This window comes from Myxocyprinus asiaticus, chromosome 38 (assembly GCF_019703515.2).
Source record: "Myxocyprinus asiaticus isolate MX2 ecotype Aquarium Trade chromosome 38, UBuf_Myxa_2, whole genome shotgun sequence".
NCBI classification, from domain to species: Eukaryota; Metazoa; Chordata; class Actinopteri; order Cypriniformes; family Catostomidae; genus Myxocyprinus; species Myxocyprinus asiaticus.
Genome location: NC_059381.1, coordinates 34,225,445 through 34,244,657, shown reverse-complemented (window position 1 = coordinate 34,244,657; position 19,213 = coordinate 34,225,445). Strand labels below are relative to the sequence as shown.

Here is a 19,213-nt window from a genome sequence, read left to right as displayed (position 1 = left end):
ACGCATGCGCAGTGGCCGGTTCCCCTCATAGATACACTTGCATTTACATATCGACGCGATCGCTCGTTTACTGGAATGGGATTGGTCGAGCGCGGTGGCCCCGCCCTTCTTTTTACAAGTACGTACTTCTTCTCAAAATCAAACTTTATTTGTATTTGTATGTGTACAGAATGGAATGTATCCTACACAATATATGTAACAATGATAAAATGTCAGTGATAAGGTATCAATGGTAAATAAAGATAAGATAAAATAAAATAGGGACTTTTTAGGGAAGTTTTAGTGTTTAGGTTTTGGATTTCTGAAGCTCTGTAGGTCCATACAATGCAAGTGAATAGTGACCAGAACTTTGGAGCTCAAAAAAGCACATAAAGGCAGCATAAAAGTAATCCATAAGACTCCAGTGGTTAAATCCATATCTTCAGAAGTGATATGATAGGTGTGGGTGAGAAACAGATCATATTTTAAGTTCTTTTTACTTTAAATCTTCACTTTCACTTTCTTCTTCATATTTTTATTTATTTTTTTTTTTGTGATTCGCATTCTTTATGCATATCACCACCTATTGGGCAGGGAGGAGAATTTATAGGAATAAAGGACTTAATTATTGATCTGTTTCTAATCCACACCTATCATATCGCTTCTGAATATATTAATTTGACCACTGGAGTCGTATAGATTACTTTTATAATGCTTTTATGTGCTTTTTGGAGCTTCAAAATTTTGGTACCCATGATGACCAACAGAGCTGAATTATTCTTCTAAAAATCTTCGTTTGTGTTCAGCAGAAGAAAGAAAGACATGAAGGTGAGTATGATGAGAGAATTTCTTTGGGTGAACTATTCCTTTAAGTAGCCTAGTTACATAAATGGTATTTTTAGCCTAGACTCGAGCATTTTGAATGCTGTAAGCTTTATTTTCTTCATTCCTGTTACAGGAAATGTGTTTGATACGTTCTGAATCTTTTTTCTCACCAGCTCGAACTACTCACGTAGTTTACTTCCCCAGACATACTGATCTCTTGTGAAAAATTGACCCCTTGTGGTAAATGTAGTAATTACACTTCAGATCTCCAATATTTAGTCTGTTGTTAGACCTTGATTGAAAAGCATTTAAATTGACAGTTTGACTATGAAGCAAAACGCAAGGTATGGACCTTATTCAGAGTAGCGCCATCTTTATGACAACGAGGCTGTGAGGGATAGACAACACAGTCTCTTCAATGCGTTGTACTGTTTATTATTATTATTATTATTATTATTATTGTTATTATTATTATTATTTTAAGTGTTTTGGATCGTTCTGCTGACGAAACAGTGAAAAAGACATCTTTCCAAAAAAAGGTTCAGTAGACAAGAAGAAAAAAAATCTTCTTGAAGCTTTATACATCTACTGTAAGTCTCTCCCACACAGCCTCGTTTTCATTCATGTCAAAAACAAATATGGCGCTACTGTGAATAAGATGTGTAGTTTAAATATGTTTTTTTTTTTTTTTCAGAGATGGCTGACTTATATATGACTTACAGTACATAGCCGGGAGTCAAATAAATAAACTGCAAAGTAGAATTCAAATACAAACATTTAGTGTGGCTGCACCATGGTACAGTGATGTAATGTAATGGTAATACCATGTTTTTATATAATTGTATTTAATATTAACATATTCATGTACCATGGTATTTAAAACTCAACGGTAAGAATTCCATGGTTCTACTATAGTACATGACCAAAAAACATAGTAGTAGCCTACCATATAACATTTTGATACTTTTTTGTTGGTGTTATGACTGGTTAGGCATAAACAATAGTCTAATATGCATATTGTTGACATTGCTTTTTCAAGAAAAATTATAGCCACAAGCAGCTTTTATCAGGGTCCAACCAGTTTGAAAAAGTGGAAAAAAATGAACACATGAGCCAAATTTTAAGGAACAGAGAAATATTATTACCAAGTATTTACTTTGTAGTTATTGCACCACAGCACTATAAATAAGGCTCAAGTACCCCTTGATCAACACAAAACTGAAGATGTGTAGCAATATAATTTATGAATATAGAAATATAATTTATATAGAAATATAATTTATGAAGTTTATTCATCAAAGCAGGCAAACGTCATAATCATTACACCCTGTCTACACTGGGTGCATCCGTTGACGAGATGCAACGGCTTGAGTCTGTTTACACTGGACGCATCGACACGAACGTTCTAAACCATTTAATTTGTGTAGTAGCACCAGTGTGTGCAGCGTAAAATGGAATTGGACACCCGATTACTGTCGGCACGATGGACGCTTCCAGTGTAGACAGTATCATTGATTATAATGGGTTCTATTGCTTTTGAAATGACGCACCTCTCGCGTCCGGTGTAAACAGGGTGTTAGACATTTTCACTGTCTTTTTGAGAGTCAGAACCATTAGTGATGCTGGAGTGGTGCTGCTTAACTGCACAGGCCGGTCAATGATACAACTGCAACAGACAAAACACAATGACATTGCAAAGTGACAAAGAGGGGGAGTCAGTGATGCCATGCAAGGATCAGATGTGTGAACAGCGAACTCTGCGCACTTTGCTAGTTTTAACACTTTTAATGGTATAAACCGGTGAGATTTGATACACTCTGTTCCATAACTGTTCTAGGAGGTCAATATGTCAAAGAATTCAAAATCCTCAGGCTCTGGAGACATTAAAAGACACTTATGTGCTCAAGCTGACACCCCTGAGCAGGCCGCAAGCTGTAACGGTCGTTTACAGGGATTACGGTAATTATGAGGAGAGATACAACTGCGCATGTGAGAGCACAGGGAGAGAGCACACAGAGAGCGTAGAGAGAAGGATGTGTAAGATGGAGTATGTGAGGAGATAGCTGCTCTCCACTTATATTTCTTTTTGTTTCCTTTTATTTTGTGTGACTGAGTTGGTTGTTATGTGCTTTCCCACTTGTCTTCATGTATGTGGAGGAGGTAGCGCTTTTTTTTTGGACATTTAATTAAATACAGGATGAAATGCTAACTCCTGTTTGTCTCGTGTTTCTCCTTCTCAAGTGAGTTATATCTATTTTTTCCTCTTTGAGACACCTATAACATTCAATCTCCGTTACAGAGCCAGGGAGCCGATTTAGTCGGGGAAGTGCGAGAAACGTGGCGAGAGATGTTGAACATGTCAGCAATGCTGACGAAGGTCGTTGCTGACTTGGAGGATCTTGCTGTGATATGTCGATCTATCACCACCATCGAGGTGAAATTTACTGATGTGGTTACAAGAGTGGGGGATATTGAGAAATGGATTGGTTACCTGGAGTCATTGGAGAGGGAATTATCTGCTAATCTGCTAGCGACCAAGGGAGAAGTTGGAGGACATGGAGAACAATAGCCAGCGGGATAACGTCTGTATCGTCGGAATTCCAGAGGGTGAAGAGGGACAGAATATGGTGAAATTCCTGGACGGGCTCTTTCCGAATCTGCTCGATATAGCAGGCCATAAGCCAGAAATCGAGTGAGCTCACAGGGTTCCCGTTTGGCGATCCGCGGAGAGAGGCAGGCCTCGATCAGTTCTGGCCAAATTTCTGAGATCATCCGATAAAGATCTTGTTACACGAGGTGAGGAGTAAAGGAAGGCTTTCTTGTAAGATCCACAGCATTTTCTTGTTCCCAGACTTTGCGAATTCGACAAGTGAGAAACGTGATCGATTCAAGGAATGCAAGAAACTTTTACATCAATGGAAGGTCGCTTTTGCACTGATATTCCCGGCCAAATTGAGAATAGATGCTAAGGATGGCCGTAAAACATTCACATTCCCACAGCAAACGATGTCCTTCATAAAGTCAATGGAGTGAGTAAGTCATCTTGTGGTACTCACGTTGCAGTTTCGCTTGACTGTTTGAGGAAACTGAGCTCTTTTTTTTTTTGTGCTAGTTCCGCCTAGTGGCTGGAGTTTATTTTGTAGAGTAACACACCTTCAGGACAGTTCTATGAATGAATCTACACGCTCTTTGTATTTATTCCTCCTTTTGGCTGGAGTTTGTTTTGTGGAGTATTTCTTGCAAAGACATTGGAGTGATTAAGTCATTTGTTTGCACTCATGTTGCAGCTGAGTGGACCGGCTCACTGAACATTTACTTGACTGTTTGAAGAATCTGCACGCCTTTTTTGTGCTGGTTCTGCCTAGCTGCTGGAGTTTATTTTGTAGAGTAACACACCTTCAGGACAGTTTTATGGATGAATCTACACGCTCCTTGTGTTTATTCCGTCTATTGGCTGGAGTTTGTTTTATAGATTATCTTTGCTGTGTAATTCTGTCTCACAAAATTTGTAGAGAAACACCAGACTTGAATGTGAATGGATTGGGGTACCCCATAAAAAGAAGGAAGGTTATTTCTCTTCTTAAGCGTAAGAAATATGATATAGTGTTTCTTCAAGAAATGCACCTTTCTCCGCAGGAAGCTGAAAAATGTGGAAAGTTATGGGGTGAACATTTTTTTTTATAGTGCTGGCTCGAGTAAGAGCAGGGGAGTCATTACGCTGATAAGTAAACATCTACAATTCAAATGTCTCAAACAGAGTATAGATAAATTAGGAATAGTCATTATTGTTTTAGCTGAAATTCAGGGACAAAGTTTTATTTTGGCTAATATTTACGCACCTAACGCTGATGATCAGGGCTTTTTTATAGATCTTGAAGGGATGTTGCAAGCTGCTGGCACCCTTCATTATATAATATTGGGAGGAGACTTTAATCTTTGATGGATTCTGTCCTTGATCATAGTGAAGCAAAAGTTGAGCAACATTGATGCTTCACAGGATGTGTAAAAATCTTGGTCTTACAGATATTCGGAGACTTTTGAACCCATCTGGTAAGGACTATACATTTTTTTCATCAGTCCATAAGATTTACTCTAGAATAGATTTTTTTTTTTATATCTCAGTCCCTCATTTCATCTGATGTTGACTGCTCAATTGGAAACATTTTAGTCTCAGATCACGCCCTGGTGTGTTTAGAGGTGTTGCCATATATGGGGAAAAATAAATCATATAGTTGCCACTTTAATGTATCCCTTTTGCAAAATCCTGAATTCCAACAAATGCTAAAGGCTCAAATCAGTGTCTATATGCACACCCACTGTCCTCTGTGGGTGTGGCTTGGGAGGCACTTAAGGCTGTTCTTAGGGGCCGGATCATACACTATGCCGCATTCACCAAAAAATCCAAAGCACAAGAACTTGTGGAATTGGAAGGGAATATTAAAAGTGCCGAGGCAGAGCTGAAGCACCGAATGTCGTCTAATGACCTCAGAGAATTGACCCGATTGAGGATTTTACATTGATTCTATTGGAACCCCTCTAGATTGTATAGGATTGGTCTTAAAGACACACCCACCTGCTGGCGATGCCAATCAGAAGATGGGGACACAACATGTTTTTTGGTGGTGTGTTAAGATCCAAGAATTTTGGTTGAGGGTTCAGAGTTTTATGTGTGACTCTCGGGGAGGGGTAGTGGAGAGAGAAGTGCAATTTTAAATGTGTGTGCAAAAAAAACAAAAAAAAAAAAATAATAATAATAATAATAATAATAATATATATATATATATATATATATATATATATATATATATATATATATATATATATATATATCACAGGGATATTTGTTAAGGGTCAGGGTGGGATTGGGAGGGGGAAAGGGAATAATGGGAGTTATAGTTGATTCTATGAATACATGTTTTGCTTTTCTGTTTCAAATATGTGAATCAATAAAAAGTGTTAATCAGAAAGCACAAGAAAAAAAAAGTGACAAAAAATTTCACAAAATGTTTGCATTTCAAAAACAGCAGCAACTATTTTGCTATTTTTAAAAACACTCTAATAAGAACTCTAATTATTGAACATATTTGCAGTTCTTAATGTTATTTATGTTGGATAATGATGTTCAAGTATTGATGAAAGCCAGTTGTAAATAGTAAATGGTGAATGAACTCACGTGAGACAGCAGATCAGTGTCATAGCAATAACAGTGATGAAAAGGGTGTATAGGGTTGAGCGGAACATAGAAATGTTGTATTGTCTCATGAAAAAACTGCTTCAGTTCTCTTTTCTGTCTCTGCCCATGACCTGAATGAAATTTATAATGTGGTAGTGACAAATAAACAATCATTTGTTAAATATATTTGATTTACTTATTTTAATTCTATTGCCTACAAAGGGTTTTGTATGTCTAACAGGGATAAAACGCACCTACAGTTGCATCAAAAAGTATTTGGATACTCAAGACACATTTAAAATTTATGCACTTTATTGCACATTGAAAATTAAATATGAAATTAATTGGATAATAAAAATAGCAAAGCAAGTGAAATGTGCAAACAAGTGATGTAAGTTCAGTTCATCACATTAACTATGCACATGTTCCAACTAATGGTTGACAACCAGAAAGTGTCCAAATACTTTTGTCTTTATGTTGAACGGTAAATGTATTGTTTTATCATTTGAACCCTGACAAGCTTCTTTTTGTAAAATGTTTTGCTTGAAAAGTGTGCTTGTGCTATCCTTTCAAATGATCACCACTTCTTTTGTTATTTTGTTATCTAATGCAATTATATTAATACATGTTTTTTTTGTGTGATAGTGTTCTTCTTCTTCTTCTTCTTCTTCTTTCGGCTGCTCCCGTTAGGGGTTGCCACAGCAGACCATCTGTTATCCGCATATTTGACTTGGCACAGGTTTTACGCCGGGTGCCCTTCCTAACGCAATCCCCAGTGGTTGGGGGACTCACACACACCTACGGGGCAATTTTAGAGTCTCCAATTCACTTAACCTGCATGTTTTTGGAGGGGGAAAACTGCAAGTCGGGAGCTGGTGTGACAAGCAGGCCCTCAATGACAGTGAGTGAAGGCGATTTCATTGGCCCTGGATGAATGACTCAGTCATTAACATTGGGAGCAGGTGACAACCAGGCTCTCGACATATTTTGAATAATTCACATCTAAGTGCTGATGATGGATTTATTCTGTACCTAGACTTCTATAAAGCCTTTGATTCGGTGGAACATGTTTTCCTTTTCAAGTCATTACAAAATTTTGGGTTTGGGGACTTTTTCTGTAAAGCTGTACAAAAGATGTTTTGGAATGCAAACTGTTCTGTTAAACTTAAATGTGGTTCATCCTCAAGATTTTATTTAAAATGTGGTTTTAGACAAGGTTGTCCCATCTCCCCTTACCTCCTTTTGCTCTGTACTCAACTTATGAATGTTTATGTTAAATCAAGCCACTTAAAAGGCATGTCTATTGCTGGCAGGGATATTATCATATCTCAGTTAGCAGATGATACAGCACTGTCCTTAAAAGATCATCATCAGGTTCCAGCTGCTCTTAATGTGCAGATGCCTTTTCTACAGCCTCTGGTCTTTGTTTAAACATCAGTAAATGAGAACTATTGTCCATAAAAGACTGTTACAACATATTGCTAACATACCAGTGAAGGATTCAGTGACATATTTGGGGATTGTCATCTCGAAAGATCAAACCTCTAAATGTAGGATACATTTTGATCCTGGCTATTGAGGGACTTATTGTCAGGGTTCTGCCCTTAGTTTAGTTTTTTTCCCCCTTTGTGGCAGAGCCCTGACATGTAAGTTTTCCATGTCTTTTTTGTATCTGGATTCAGCCACTTCGGTTGGTTTGGTTTATTTACTCTGTGGCTGAGTCCAGGCACATGTGTTTTGTCTCGTGCTGTGTATGCACTTGGGTTTGTGTTTTCTGTCCAGTTTCCCGTGGCCGTCGACGGGCTGTCCAGTTCCCCATGGCCGTCGACGTGCCTGTCCAGTCCCCAGTGGCCGCGACCCTGCCTGACCTCATCCCTTTCCTCAAGCCTCCTCGCAGGCCGCCGGACCCTGCCCCCTTCCTGGACAGTCCTCTCAGGCCGCCACATCCTGCCTCCTTCCTGGATGCTCCTCTCAGGCCGCCAGACCCAGCCCACTTCTTTGACCCTCCTCTCAGGCCTCCTGACCCCACCCCCTACCTGTACCATCCTCCCAGGCCGCCGGACCCCACCCCCTTCATCAAGCCTCCTTCCAGGCCCCCTGACCCCGCCCCCTACCTGGACCATCCTCCCAGGCTGCTGGACCCCGCCCCCTTCCTCAAGCCTCCTCCCAGGCCTCCTGACCCGCCCCTTATCTGAAGACTTCTCCCAGGCCGCTGGACCCCACCCCCTTCCTCAAGCCTCCTCCCAGACTGCCTGGCCCCACCCCTTATCTGAAGCCTCCTCCCAGGCTGCCGGACCCGAATTCTCTATGGAATTTTATATCCAATTTTGTTTTCTCAAAACTGGGTGGTCTTAGGTTTCTCTTGATTTGTAATTACAAAATTGACAGAATTCCTCTGAACTTATCTTGCTTTCACAAACAAATGTTGCTAGCCTGGTCTCTAATTTACAAACATAACTTCTCCAAATAGATATTTAATTTGGAACAATTTCAATATATAATTTAAAAATAAATCTTTATTTTTTGATAGATGGTTTTTAGCAGGCATATAACGAGTCAGTCAGTTATTAAACCAAGAAGGCATGTTGCTCACTTATTCTGAGTTTCTAGCTGTCCAAGGAGTTCTCTATTGTCATGGATGCAATTCCCACAGGGGTCATGGCATTATTCAGTGCTAAAATTCAGAACAGTATTGCGCCCCTTCTGTTTCTGATCTACTTGATACTTCAGTTGGACAACTTTGTTTCCCCCCTGGAGTAAATAATTTTAATAAAACTATTCATTCTTTATTTCAAAATTATATCGTCTCCACTCCAAATTGTATAGTTTACTGGAATAGACTGGTGAAGGATTTAGATTGGAAGGCCATCTGGAATCTACCAAACAAATATATATTGGTAAACAAAGTGAAGGAAATTACTTTTACAATTTTACACAGATACTACCCAGTAAAATTTCCTGTTAAATTGAAAAAGGATATTAATTTGAAATTTTTTTTTTTTTTTTGGTGATACATCTGCCGAAACATTGTTTCATTTATTTTGGCATTGCACTCATGTAAGGAAACTTTGAAAAGATTTGGCTAGATTTATAATTGATAATATTGATCCCACTTTTTCTTTGTGTTTAGAAAATGTTTTATTTGGTTTTACTCATGTCCTCTCAAGCAAAAAAATAAAGAATATTATATTATTGTGATTAACATTTTTATTGATTCACACAAAAAACACGAAAAGCAAAACATATATACATGGAATCAACATTTAACATTGAACCCCCACCACTACCCCTCCCCCTACCAATCCCCGACCCCCAACAAACACTCCCGTGGTCACATGAGCATATACACACAAAAATAAATTAAAAATATAAAAATATAATAATCACACACATCTACATCAAAACCTCTCCCTCCGCTACCTCTCCCTGAGAGCCCTCCAAGAATGCCAAACACTTGACCCATTTCCCAACAAACAAATCCAAATTACCCAGTCTACTAAACACCACTTCCTCATACGCCGCCACCCTCCCCATCTCCATGCACCACTCCTGAAATGGGGGCGCTCCAGCTGACTTACATCCCCTCGAAACAATCTGTCTGGCAACCATCACACTGGTCAGCACCCAATTCTTTATGTTTTTATTCCCCACATCGATGACCTCCCCATCACCCAAAACACAGAGTCTGGGGCAAAATGAAATCCGAGTGCCCAACACGTCACACACAAAACTCTGAACCTTCATCCAAAACCCCTGGATCTCAACACACCACCAAAAAACATGGGCCATATCTCCATGCTCCGATTGGCATCGCCAGCAGATGGGTGTGTCTTTAAGACTAAGCCTATACAATCTAGAGGGTCCAATAGAATCGATGTATAATCTTGAACTGCATAAGGCACACCCTTGCTTTGTCAGAACCAAGAATCAAACTTGGGTCTCTGGCACAAGAGTCTTATTTTCTACCACTGAGCCACAGAAGGGAGTTGAACCCAATAGTCAGACACGCTCTTAAAAGAACTCAGAAGAGTTTATTAACAAAAATAGCAAAAGAGTACAAAAGCAATTTCTTACTGACAATCACAAAAAACAGAAAAATCTTTAGTCCAAAAAAGGATCTGAAAGGAGGAAAAATAATCTCCAAAAAACTCAAAAAACAGCAAAAAATAAACACGGGGAAAGAACAAACCAAAAGGCTTACAAAGTTCAGTACTTGGAACTAGAGCAAACTTACGGCAGTAACTGGCTAGGAACATCAATAACCAAGCAAAGAAACAAAGGAAGTGAACAACTTAAATACACAGTCCAGAACGAGGCACAGCTGAAAACAATAACACATGATAAAATGGCGGGAAACTGAAATGAAATACAATGAGGGCCTCTAGTGGCCAAAATAAAACATTAAAGCAGAAAACTCTGACAGGACCCCTCCCTCTAGGAACGGCTCCTGACGTTCCCTCCTGGACGACTGGACTTGCGAGCATGAAATTCTTGAATTAGTTTGGGGTCCAAGATGTCCTTGGCAGGGACCCAGGAGCGCTCCTCAGGGCCATATCCTTCCCAGTCCACAAGATACTGCCGGGACCCACGTACTCGACGGGCATCCAGTATTCTGTGGACTGTGTAGGCTGGCTGGCCACCAATGATACGAGGAGGGGGAGGTTTACCTGTCGCAAGAAAAGGAGAAGACAAAACAGGTTTTAACAGTGAGACATGAAAAGTGGGATTTATCTTCAAAGACCTAGGCAAATATAAACGGTAAGTAACTGGGTTTACTTTCCTGGCAATCCTGAAGGGGCCAATGAACCTCTGGGAAAGTTTATGGGATTCCACCCGCAAGGGAATGTTCTTGGTGGAGAGCCAGACTCTTTGTCCGGGGCGCAGAGTGGAGGCAGGTCTGTGTCTACGATTGGCCTGGTGCTGATACTGCTGAGAGACCTTCAAGAGCTTGAGTCGGGCTTTTTTCCATGTCTGGCAGCAATGTTTAATGAACTGTTGAGCAGAGGGAACTGCAACCTCCACTTCTTGCTCAGGGAATAAAGGAGGGGTGTATCCCAACTGGCACTTGAAAGGGGACATGCCTGTAGCTGAGGAGCGAAGGGTATTGTGAGCGTATTCTGCCCACATGACGAAGGAAGACCAAGAGGACGGGTTGTTAGCTGCCATACACCTCAGTGTAGTCTCAAGATCCTGGTTAAGCCTCTCCGTTTGCCCATTGGACTCCGGGTGGAACCCAGAAGATAGACTCACTGTAGCCCCCAGAGATTGACAAAATGCCCGCCAGAATCGGGAGGAAAATTGGGGTCCTCGATCAGAGACGATGTCTTGTGGGATCCCAAAGACCCGGAAGATGTGGTTTATAACCAATTCAGCAGTTTCTTTAGCGGTGGGTAGTTTGGGCAGAGGAATAAATCGGGCGGCCTTGGAGAATCTGTCAACTATGACCATGATTGTGGTGTTGCCTCATGATAGCAGAAGTCCAGTGATAAAATCCATAGAAAGATGAGACCAAGGTCTATGAGGTATGGAGAGAGGATGCAATAGCCCCTGTGGAGAGCGGTGAGGGACCTTATTTTGGTTGTACGTGGGACATGCATTTACAAATGTTGTCACATCCTCCTTGATAGTTGGCCACCAAAATCGTCTTTGGAGGAACTCAAGAGTGCGAGAGGTACCAGGATGACAAGTGAGATGTAAGGAGTGTCCCCACTGAAGGATCTGGGAGCAGACAGCTTTAGGGACAAACAGGCAGTGGATTGGCCCCCCTCCTGGGTCAGGTTTTCAGGCTTGGGCTTGTTTTACAGTATTTTCCAGATCCCACCTGATAGGAGCTATTATCTTGGAACTGGGAATAATTGATGCAATAGAATCTTCCTGAGGAGTGTTTACATATACTCGGGACAAAGCATCAGGTTTTAGGTTTTTAGAGCCGGGGCGGTAGGATAAGATGAACTGGAAACGGTTGAAGAATAAGGACCAACGTGCCTGGCGGGGGTTGAGTCGCTTTGCCTGCTGAATGTATTCCAGATTTTTGTGGTCCGTGAATACTTGGAATGGGTGTTTTGCCCCCTCAAGCCAATGCCTCCACTCTTCAAGCGCTAGCTTAACTGCCAGTAACTCTCGATCCCCTACATGATAGTTCGTCTCAGTCGGTGTAAGGCGGTGGGAAAGGAATGCACATGGATGCAACTTGTTGTCCTCCCCTCTTTGGGACAGCACAGCTCCAACCCCTACGTCCGAAGCATCGACCTCCATGATGAAGGGTTTATCTGGGTTAGGGAGAATGAGAATAGGTGCAGAGGTAAAATGGCTTTTGAGTTTGTTGAAGGCCAACTCTGCTTCATGTCCCCAATTAAAGCTGGTTGTGTTCCCCTTGGTGAGGGCAGATAAAGGAGCCACCACAGTAATGAAGTTCCAGATGAACTTGCGATAAAAATTGGCGAAACCAAGGAAATGCTGTATTTCCTTTACAGACGAGGGGGAGGGCCAATCCACAACTGCTTGAACCTTTTGAGGGTCCATTTGTATCTGGCCAGGCTTGATAATGAACCCCAGGAACTGAACTTTGGTCACATGGAACTCGCATTTCTCAGGTTTAACATAAAGATGGTTATCAAGAAGACATCTGAGGACCTTACTGATGTGTTTTACATGTTCTTGGAGGGAACTCAAGAAGATGTGGATATCGTCCAAGTAGACAAACACAAATTGGTTGAGCATGTCTCTGAGAACATCATTAACGAGAGCTTGAAATACTGCAAGAGCATTGGTGAGACCGAAGGGCATAACCAAATATTCATAGTGCCCAGTGAGCGTGTTGAAGGCGGTCTTCCATTCATCTCCTTGCCTGATGCGCACGAGATGGTAGGCATTGCGCAAGTCAAACTTAGTGAAGATGGAGGCTTCTTGCAGAATTTCGAAAGCAGTGGTCATTAATGGCAAGGGATAGCGGTTTCGAACAGTGATCTTATTAAGGCCCCTGTAATCAATACATGGCCGGAGTCCGCCATCCTTCTTCCCAACGAAAAAGAATCCAGCTCCAGCAGGGGAAGTGGATGGTTGGATGATACCTGCCGCAAGGGATTCGTTAATGTATTTGTCCATAGCAGTTCGTTCGGGGGGAGACAAAGAGAATATTTGACCTCTGGGGGGGCAGGTTCCTGGTAGCAGCTCAATGGTGCAATCATAGGGGCGATGAGGAGGTAAGGAGAGAAGTGAGGTGGGTTATTTTCCCTGGAGCTAACGGTCTTCCATTCAAGGCTGTCACAGTTAGGGGAGCAGGAAGGGAATTAATAGGAATCTGGAGACTTTTGGCAAAGGAAATATCCATGAAATTCCCGGTAGCACCAGAATCAATCAATGCCTGGAGTTGGTGTTTTTGATCTCCCCAATTGAGTGTGATGGGAAGGAACAATCAGAGTTGGAAGGTGAAGCTGTGCGTGTAACTCCCGTTACAGTCCTTCCTTGCCTGTATGGGACTGGGCGTTTCCCGAAAGCTCGGGGCAGGCAGAGCGAAAATGACCATACACTCCACAATATAGACAACAGCGCTCTCTCATGCGACAGTCTCATTCTAATGGGGAAAGCCTTGTCCTTCCCAATTGTATGGGTTCTGAGGACTCGTGGGAAACTGGTAGCATTGGAGCAAGTGCTGGAACTGGCAGACAATGTGGAAACAGATGGCCGGTTCAGGCTTCTCTCCCTCAGGCGATTATCCAGCCGGATTGCTTGATTCATGAGGGTCTCGAGATCACGAGCAGGTTCTCTGGTAGCCATATCATCCTTGATTGCCTCAGACAGACCATTCAGGAAGCACACCATGAGGGCCTCGTCGTTCCAGCCGCTCCCTGCTGCAACTGTCCGAAACAGTATGGCATATTCAGCCGCGCTGCGATTACCTTGTCGGAGGGTGAGAAGTCTCTTAGTGGCTTGCCGGCCACTGAGGGGGTGGTCAAAGACTCGCTTGAACTCCTTTTCAAACACAGAATAACTTGAACAGAAGGGTGCCTGTGCCTTCCAGACCGCTGTTGCCCAAGAAAGAGCCTTGTCAGAAAGGAGGGTGATAACATATGCAATCTTGGCCCAATCTGAGGGGAAGGAAGATGGTTGTAATTCAAATGTGAGAGAGCATTGAGTCAGGAACCCATCGCATGCACTGGGATCACCTGAGAAATGTTGTGGTGGAGGTAGGCAAGGTTCAGTCAGGGGAGAGAGTACTCAAGAATCCGGAAGGGGTACCGAGGCAGCAGTAGAAACAGTAGCTGAGGTAGAGGGCAGCCAGTCCAGGATCTGACGAACAGAAATCATGAGATCCGACAGCACTTGTGAGTGTTTAGCCATCACAGTCTCCTGCTGGACTAGTGCTGACTCATGGCGTTGGATTGTGGACTCCTGCTGAGCAATTGTGGCCAGGAGTTCTTGAGCATTAGGCATCTCTGGGTTCATAGTGTGGCTTGGTTATTCTATCAGAGCCAGGAATTGAACTTGGGTCTCTGGCACAAGAGTCTTAATTTCTACAACTGAGCCACAGAAGGGAGTTGAACCCAATAGTCAGATGCGCTCTTAAAAGAACTCAGAAGAGTTTATTAACAAAAATAGCAAAAGAGTACAAAAGCAATTTCTTACTGACAATCACAAAAAACAGAAAAATCTTTAGTCCAAAAAAGGATCTGAAAGGGGGAAAAATAATCTCCAAAAAACTCAAAAAACAGCAAAAAATAAACACGGGGAAAGAACAAACCAAAAGGCTTACAAAGTTTAGTATTTGGAACTAGAGCAAACTTACGGCAGTAACTGGCTAGGAACATCAATAACCAAGCAAAGAAACAAAGGAAGTGAACAACTTAAATACACGGTCCAGAACGAGGCACAGGTGAAAACAATAACACATGATAAAATGGCGGGAAACTGAAATGAAATACAATGAGGGCCTCCCCAGACTATGAATTAGCAGGGAGTAATATACCAATGCCTCATGACCTTTTCCAAAATCAGTAATCACCACTCCCAGAGTGTCTGCTGTTTTAGGGGGATGTATGTTACTCCCAAAAATAGTACAGAGCAGGTGGCGCAGCTGTAAATACCTAAAAAACGGAGGTCTAGGAATCCCAAAATGTTGAACCAAACCTTCAAAAGATCTCAACACTCCGCTCTCATATAGGTCACGGAGTGTAGTAACCCCCCTCACAATCCACTCTGACCAGCAGAAAGGGGACTTATCAATACATAATTTAGGGTTTAGCCATATGCTTGAGGCAACATTTAAATAAATGTCCGAATTAAACATTCTGGACACTTTTGTCCAAACCGAGTGCAAATGCGAGATAACAGGGTGTAACTTAACTTCTCCAATTAGTTTGATAGAAAGGCTTTGCAATGCCGAAATAGGGGCAAGAAATTCCTGCTGAGTACACAACCAGGGAGGGGCTCTCTCAGGTGGAAGCAACCAATGAGCCAAATGTCTGAGACCGAATCCATAATAATAAAACAAAATCTTGAGTAGGCCTAGCCCACCTTTGTCGATTGGCCTATGCAACTTATTAAAATGTAATCTAGGATGCTCACCATTCCAAATGAAGGACTTCGCTATACTATCAAATTGCTTGAAATAAGAGAGGGGGACATCTACAGGGAGAGACTGTAGCAGGTAGTTGAATTTTGGAATACAATTCATTTTAATAGCATTAACCTTCCCAATCATATATAAATGTAATTAAGCTCACCTGCCCACATCGCTCAAAAACCTTTTTATTAAGGGGTCAAAATGAACTCTAACTAAATCACACAAAATTGCTGGGAATAAAATGCCCAAATACTAAATGCCCTGTTTGTGCCACTGGAAGGCGCCCGGCTGGAAGGCTGTTACTGGGCAATACACTGTCAGAGCCAAAGCTTTGGATTTAGAACAATTAACTCTGTATCCTGAGAATTTAGAAAAGGTATTAATAATTCTGTGGAGGCAAGGCATAGATCTAATGGGGTCGGAGACGAATAATAAAATATAATCTGCGTAAAGCAAAAGCTTATGCACCATACCTCCCGCCACCATCCCTGGAAAATCATCCTCCTTTCTTATCGCAGCCGCTAATGGCTCCAGGGCAAGACAGAACAATAATGGGGAAAGAGAGCAACCCTGCGGGTGCCCCTATCCAGAGTAAAATAATCTGAAATTAATCAATCTGTTTGTACCGTCGCTACCGGATGTCTATAAAGTAACTTAATCCATACAATAAAAGTGTTCCCGAACCCATATATTTCCAAAATCGTAAAAAGATAATCCCATTCTACCATATCAAACGCCTTTTCAGCATCAAGTGAGATAGCAGTGACCGGAGTCTGATCATTCGCCACTGACCACATGATATTAATGAAATGCCTAATGTTATCAGAAGAGCTGCGGCCCTGAATAAACCCCACCTGATCTATATGTATAAGAGATGTCATAACTTTACTTAATCGGTTAGCCAGAATTTTTGACAATATTTTTACGTCTAGCTGGATCAGGGAAATTGGACAGTAACTCTAACACTCGCTTGGATCTTTGTCCTTTTTAAGAATCAGACTGATCCGGGTTTGTGTCATGGTTGGCGGAAGCTTCCCATTCTTTAATGATTCTGTATAAACGTCTAACAAAAGTGGAGCCAGTTCTTTAGCATAAGATCTAAAAAGAGCCTTGAGCCTTACCTGTAGGCAAGGCCTTAATTAACTCGCCAAGCTCCTCCAAGGTTATCTCAGAACCAAGAGAATTGTTTTGCTCAGACGTCAGTTTAGGGAGTTCTAATGGTTCCACAAAGTTTCTAATATCTTCATCAGTAGACGAAGACGTGGAACTATAGAGATCAAGATAGAATTCTTTAAAAGCATTATTAATATCAATGGCTGAGGTAAATATTTCACCACCAGCAGTTTTCACTGAGGGAATGGTAGAAAAAGACTCTGTCTGCTTTATGTATCTAGCCAAAGTTTTCCTGCTTTGTCCCCCTGACTCAAAGTATGACTGTCTTGCCCTGAATAACCAAACTCCTCCTTCCGTGACAAAATAGTATTATATCTGTTTTTCAGTCGGGTCAATTCTTTGAAGCCATCAGATGACATTCAGTATTTCAGCTCTGCCTCAGCATTTTTAATATTCCCTTCCAACTCCACGAGTTCTCGTGCTTTGGATTTTTTGATGAATGAGGCATACTGTATGATCCGAACCCTAAGAACCACCTTAAGTGCCTCCCAAGCCAGGCTCACAGAGGATACTGAGGACCAGTTTCCATATAAACATTGATTTCAGCCTTTAACATTTTTTGAAATTCAGGATTTTGCAACAGGGGTACATTAAAGCACCAACTATACGATTTCTTTTTCTCCAAATGTGGCAATAACTCTAAACTCACCAGGGCATGATCTGAGACTAAAATGTTTCCAATTAAGCAATCAACAACAGATGAAATGAGGGACTTATATATAAAAAATCTATTCTAGAATAAATCTTATGGATATCTGTAAGACCAAGATTTTTACACATCCTGTGAAGCATCAGTGTTGCTCTAGCGGGCTTACATAGTTTTGCTTCACTATGATCAAGGACTGAGTCCATCAAAAGATTAAAGTCTCCTCCCAGTATTATATCATGGGGGTGCCAGCGGCTTGCAACATCCCTTCAAGATCTATAAAAAAGCCCTGATCATCAGCATTAGGTGCGTAAATATTAGCCAAAATCAACGTTTGCCCCTGAATGTCTGCTAAAACAATAATGACTCTTCCTAATTTATCTTTAATCTGTTTGAAACATTTGAATTGTAGATGTTTACTTATCAATGTAATGACTCCCCTGCTCTTACTTGAGCCAGCACTAAAGAAAACATGTCCACTCCATATCTTCCCAAATTTTTCAGCTTCCTGTGGGGAATGATGCGTTTCTTGAAGAAACACTATATCATATTTCTTATGTTTAAGAAAATAAATAACCTTCCTTCTTTTTATGGTGTGCCCCAGCCCATTCACATTCCACTTGGAGAGAGACAATCCACTCATATTAACATTTGACATTTTGACATATTAGAAAAAAATAGATTGTGTCAAAAATAAAACGATAAAGACCACATTCTAACATTAGTGCAACAATCAAACCCAAACAGAAAAAAGAAAAACGGGAACATTAACCCCGCGCACGACAGCACCAACAGGCGTCCATCCCTCTAAACTCTAACAGTCCATGTACGCCTACGAGAGTCCCCTCAACAAATTTGCCGTCGGATTGCTCAAGTCCAGTGCTTCTATACAAATTTTGTGAGACAGATTTACATAACAGAAAATAATCTATAAAACAAACTCCAGCCAATAAGCGGAATAAACACAAAAAACAAATGTGTAGATTCATCCACTTAACTGTCTCGAAGGTGTGTGCCTCCACAAAACAATCTCCAGCTGCTAGCGGATAATGCTCAAACTCACTCCAATGTCCTGCAAGAAATATTCCACAAAACCAACTCCAGCTAACAGGAGGCATAAGCACCCAAAACGAGCAGATTCATCCCCAAACCGTCCCGAAGAAATGATCCTTCACAAAACAAACTCCAGCCGCTAGGCGGAACCAGCACAAAACGAAATGAAAAAGGCGCCCAGCTTCCTCGGACAGTCAAGTGTATGTTCAGTGAGTCAGGCCCACTAGGCAGCAACATGAAAATCACCAAATGGCTTGCTCACTCCATTGTCTTTATGTAGGACAATGCTTGCTGTGGGCAGGTAAATTCTCTACGGCCATCCTTGGTATCTATTCTCAGTTTGGCCAGGAACATCAGTGCAAACGCAACCTTCCATTGACGTAAGAGTTTCTTGCATTCCTTGAATCGTTTCTGTCTTGTCGAATTCGCAATGTCTGGGAAAAAGAAATTGCTGTGGTTCTTCCAAGAAAACTTTCCTCTACTCCTTGCCTCGCGTATCTCAAGATCTTTATTGGATGATCTCAGAAATTTAGCCAGAATTGATCGGGGTCTGTCTCCTCCGCGGATCTCTGAGCCGGGACCCTGTGAGCTCGCTCGATTTCCAGCTTATGGCTTGTTATGTCGAGCAGACTCAGGAAGTTTACCATATCTCTGCCTTCCTCATGCTCAGGAATTCCAACAATTCGGACGTCGTTTCGTCAATTACGATTCTCCAAATCCTCTGGTTTTTCCCAGACGCGTTCCAAATCCACTTTGGTCGCTAGCGTATTAGCAGCTAATTCCCTCTCTGATGACTCCAGAT

The 19,213-nt window shown here is 41.6% G+C and overlaps 1 protein-coding gene across 1 annotated transcript; it reads left to right on the top strand.

Annotated features, from left to right (window-relative positions):
- Positions 1 to 75: 75 nt before the first annotated feature.
- LOC127428785 (uncharacterized) lies at positions 76 to 8,172 on the top strand. Its single transcript, XM_051677378.1, has 2 exons — positions 76 to 118; positions 7,760 to 8,172. The coding sequence occupies exons 1-2, from the start codon at positions 76 to 78 to the stop codon at positions 8,170 to 8,172; spliced, it is 456 nt and encodes a 151-aa protein (XP_051533338.1).
- Positions 8,173 to 19,213: the final 11,041 nt, after the last annotated feature.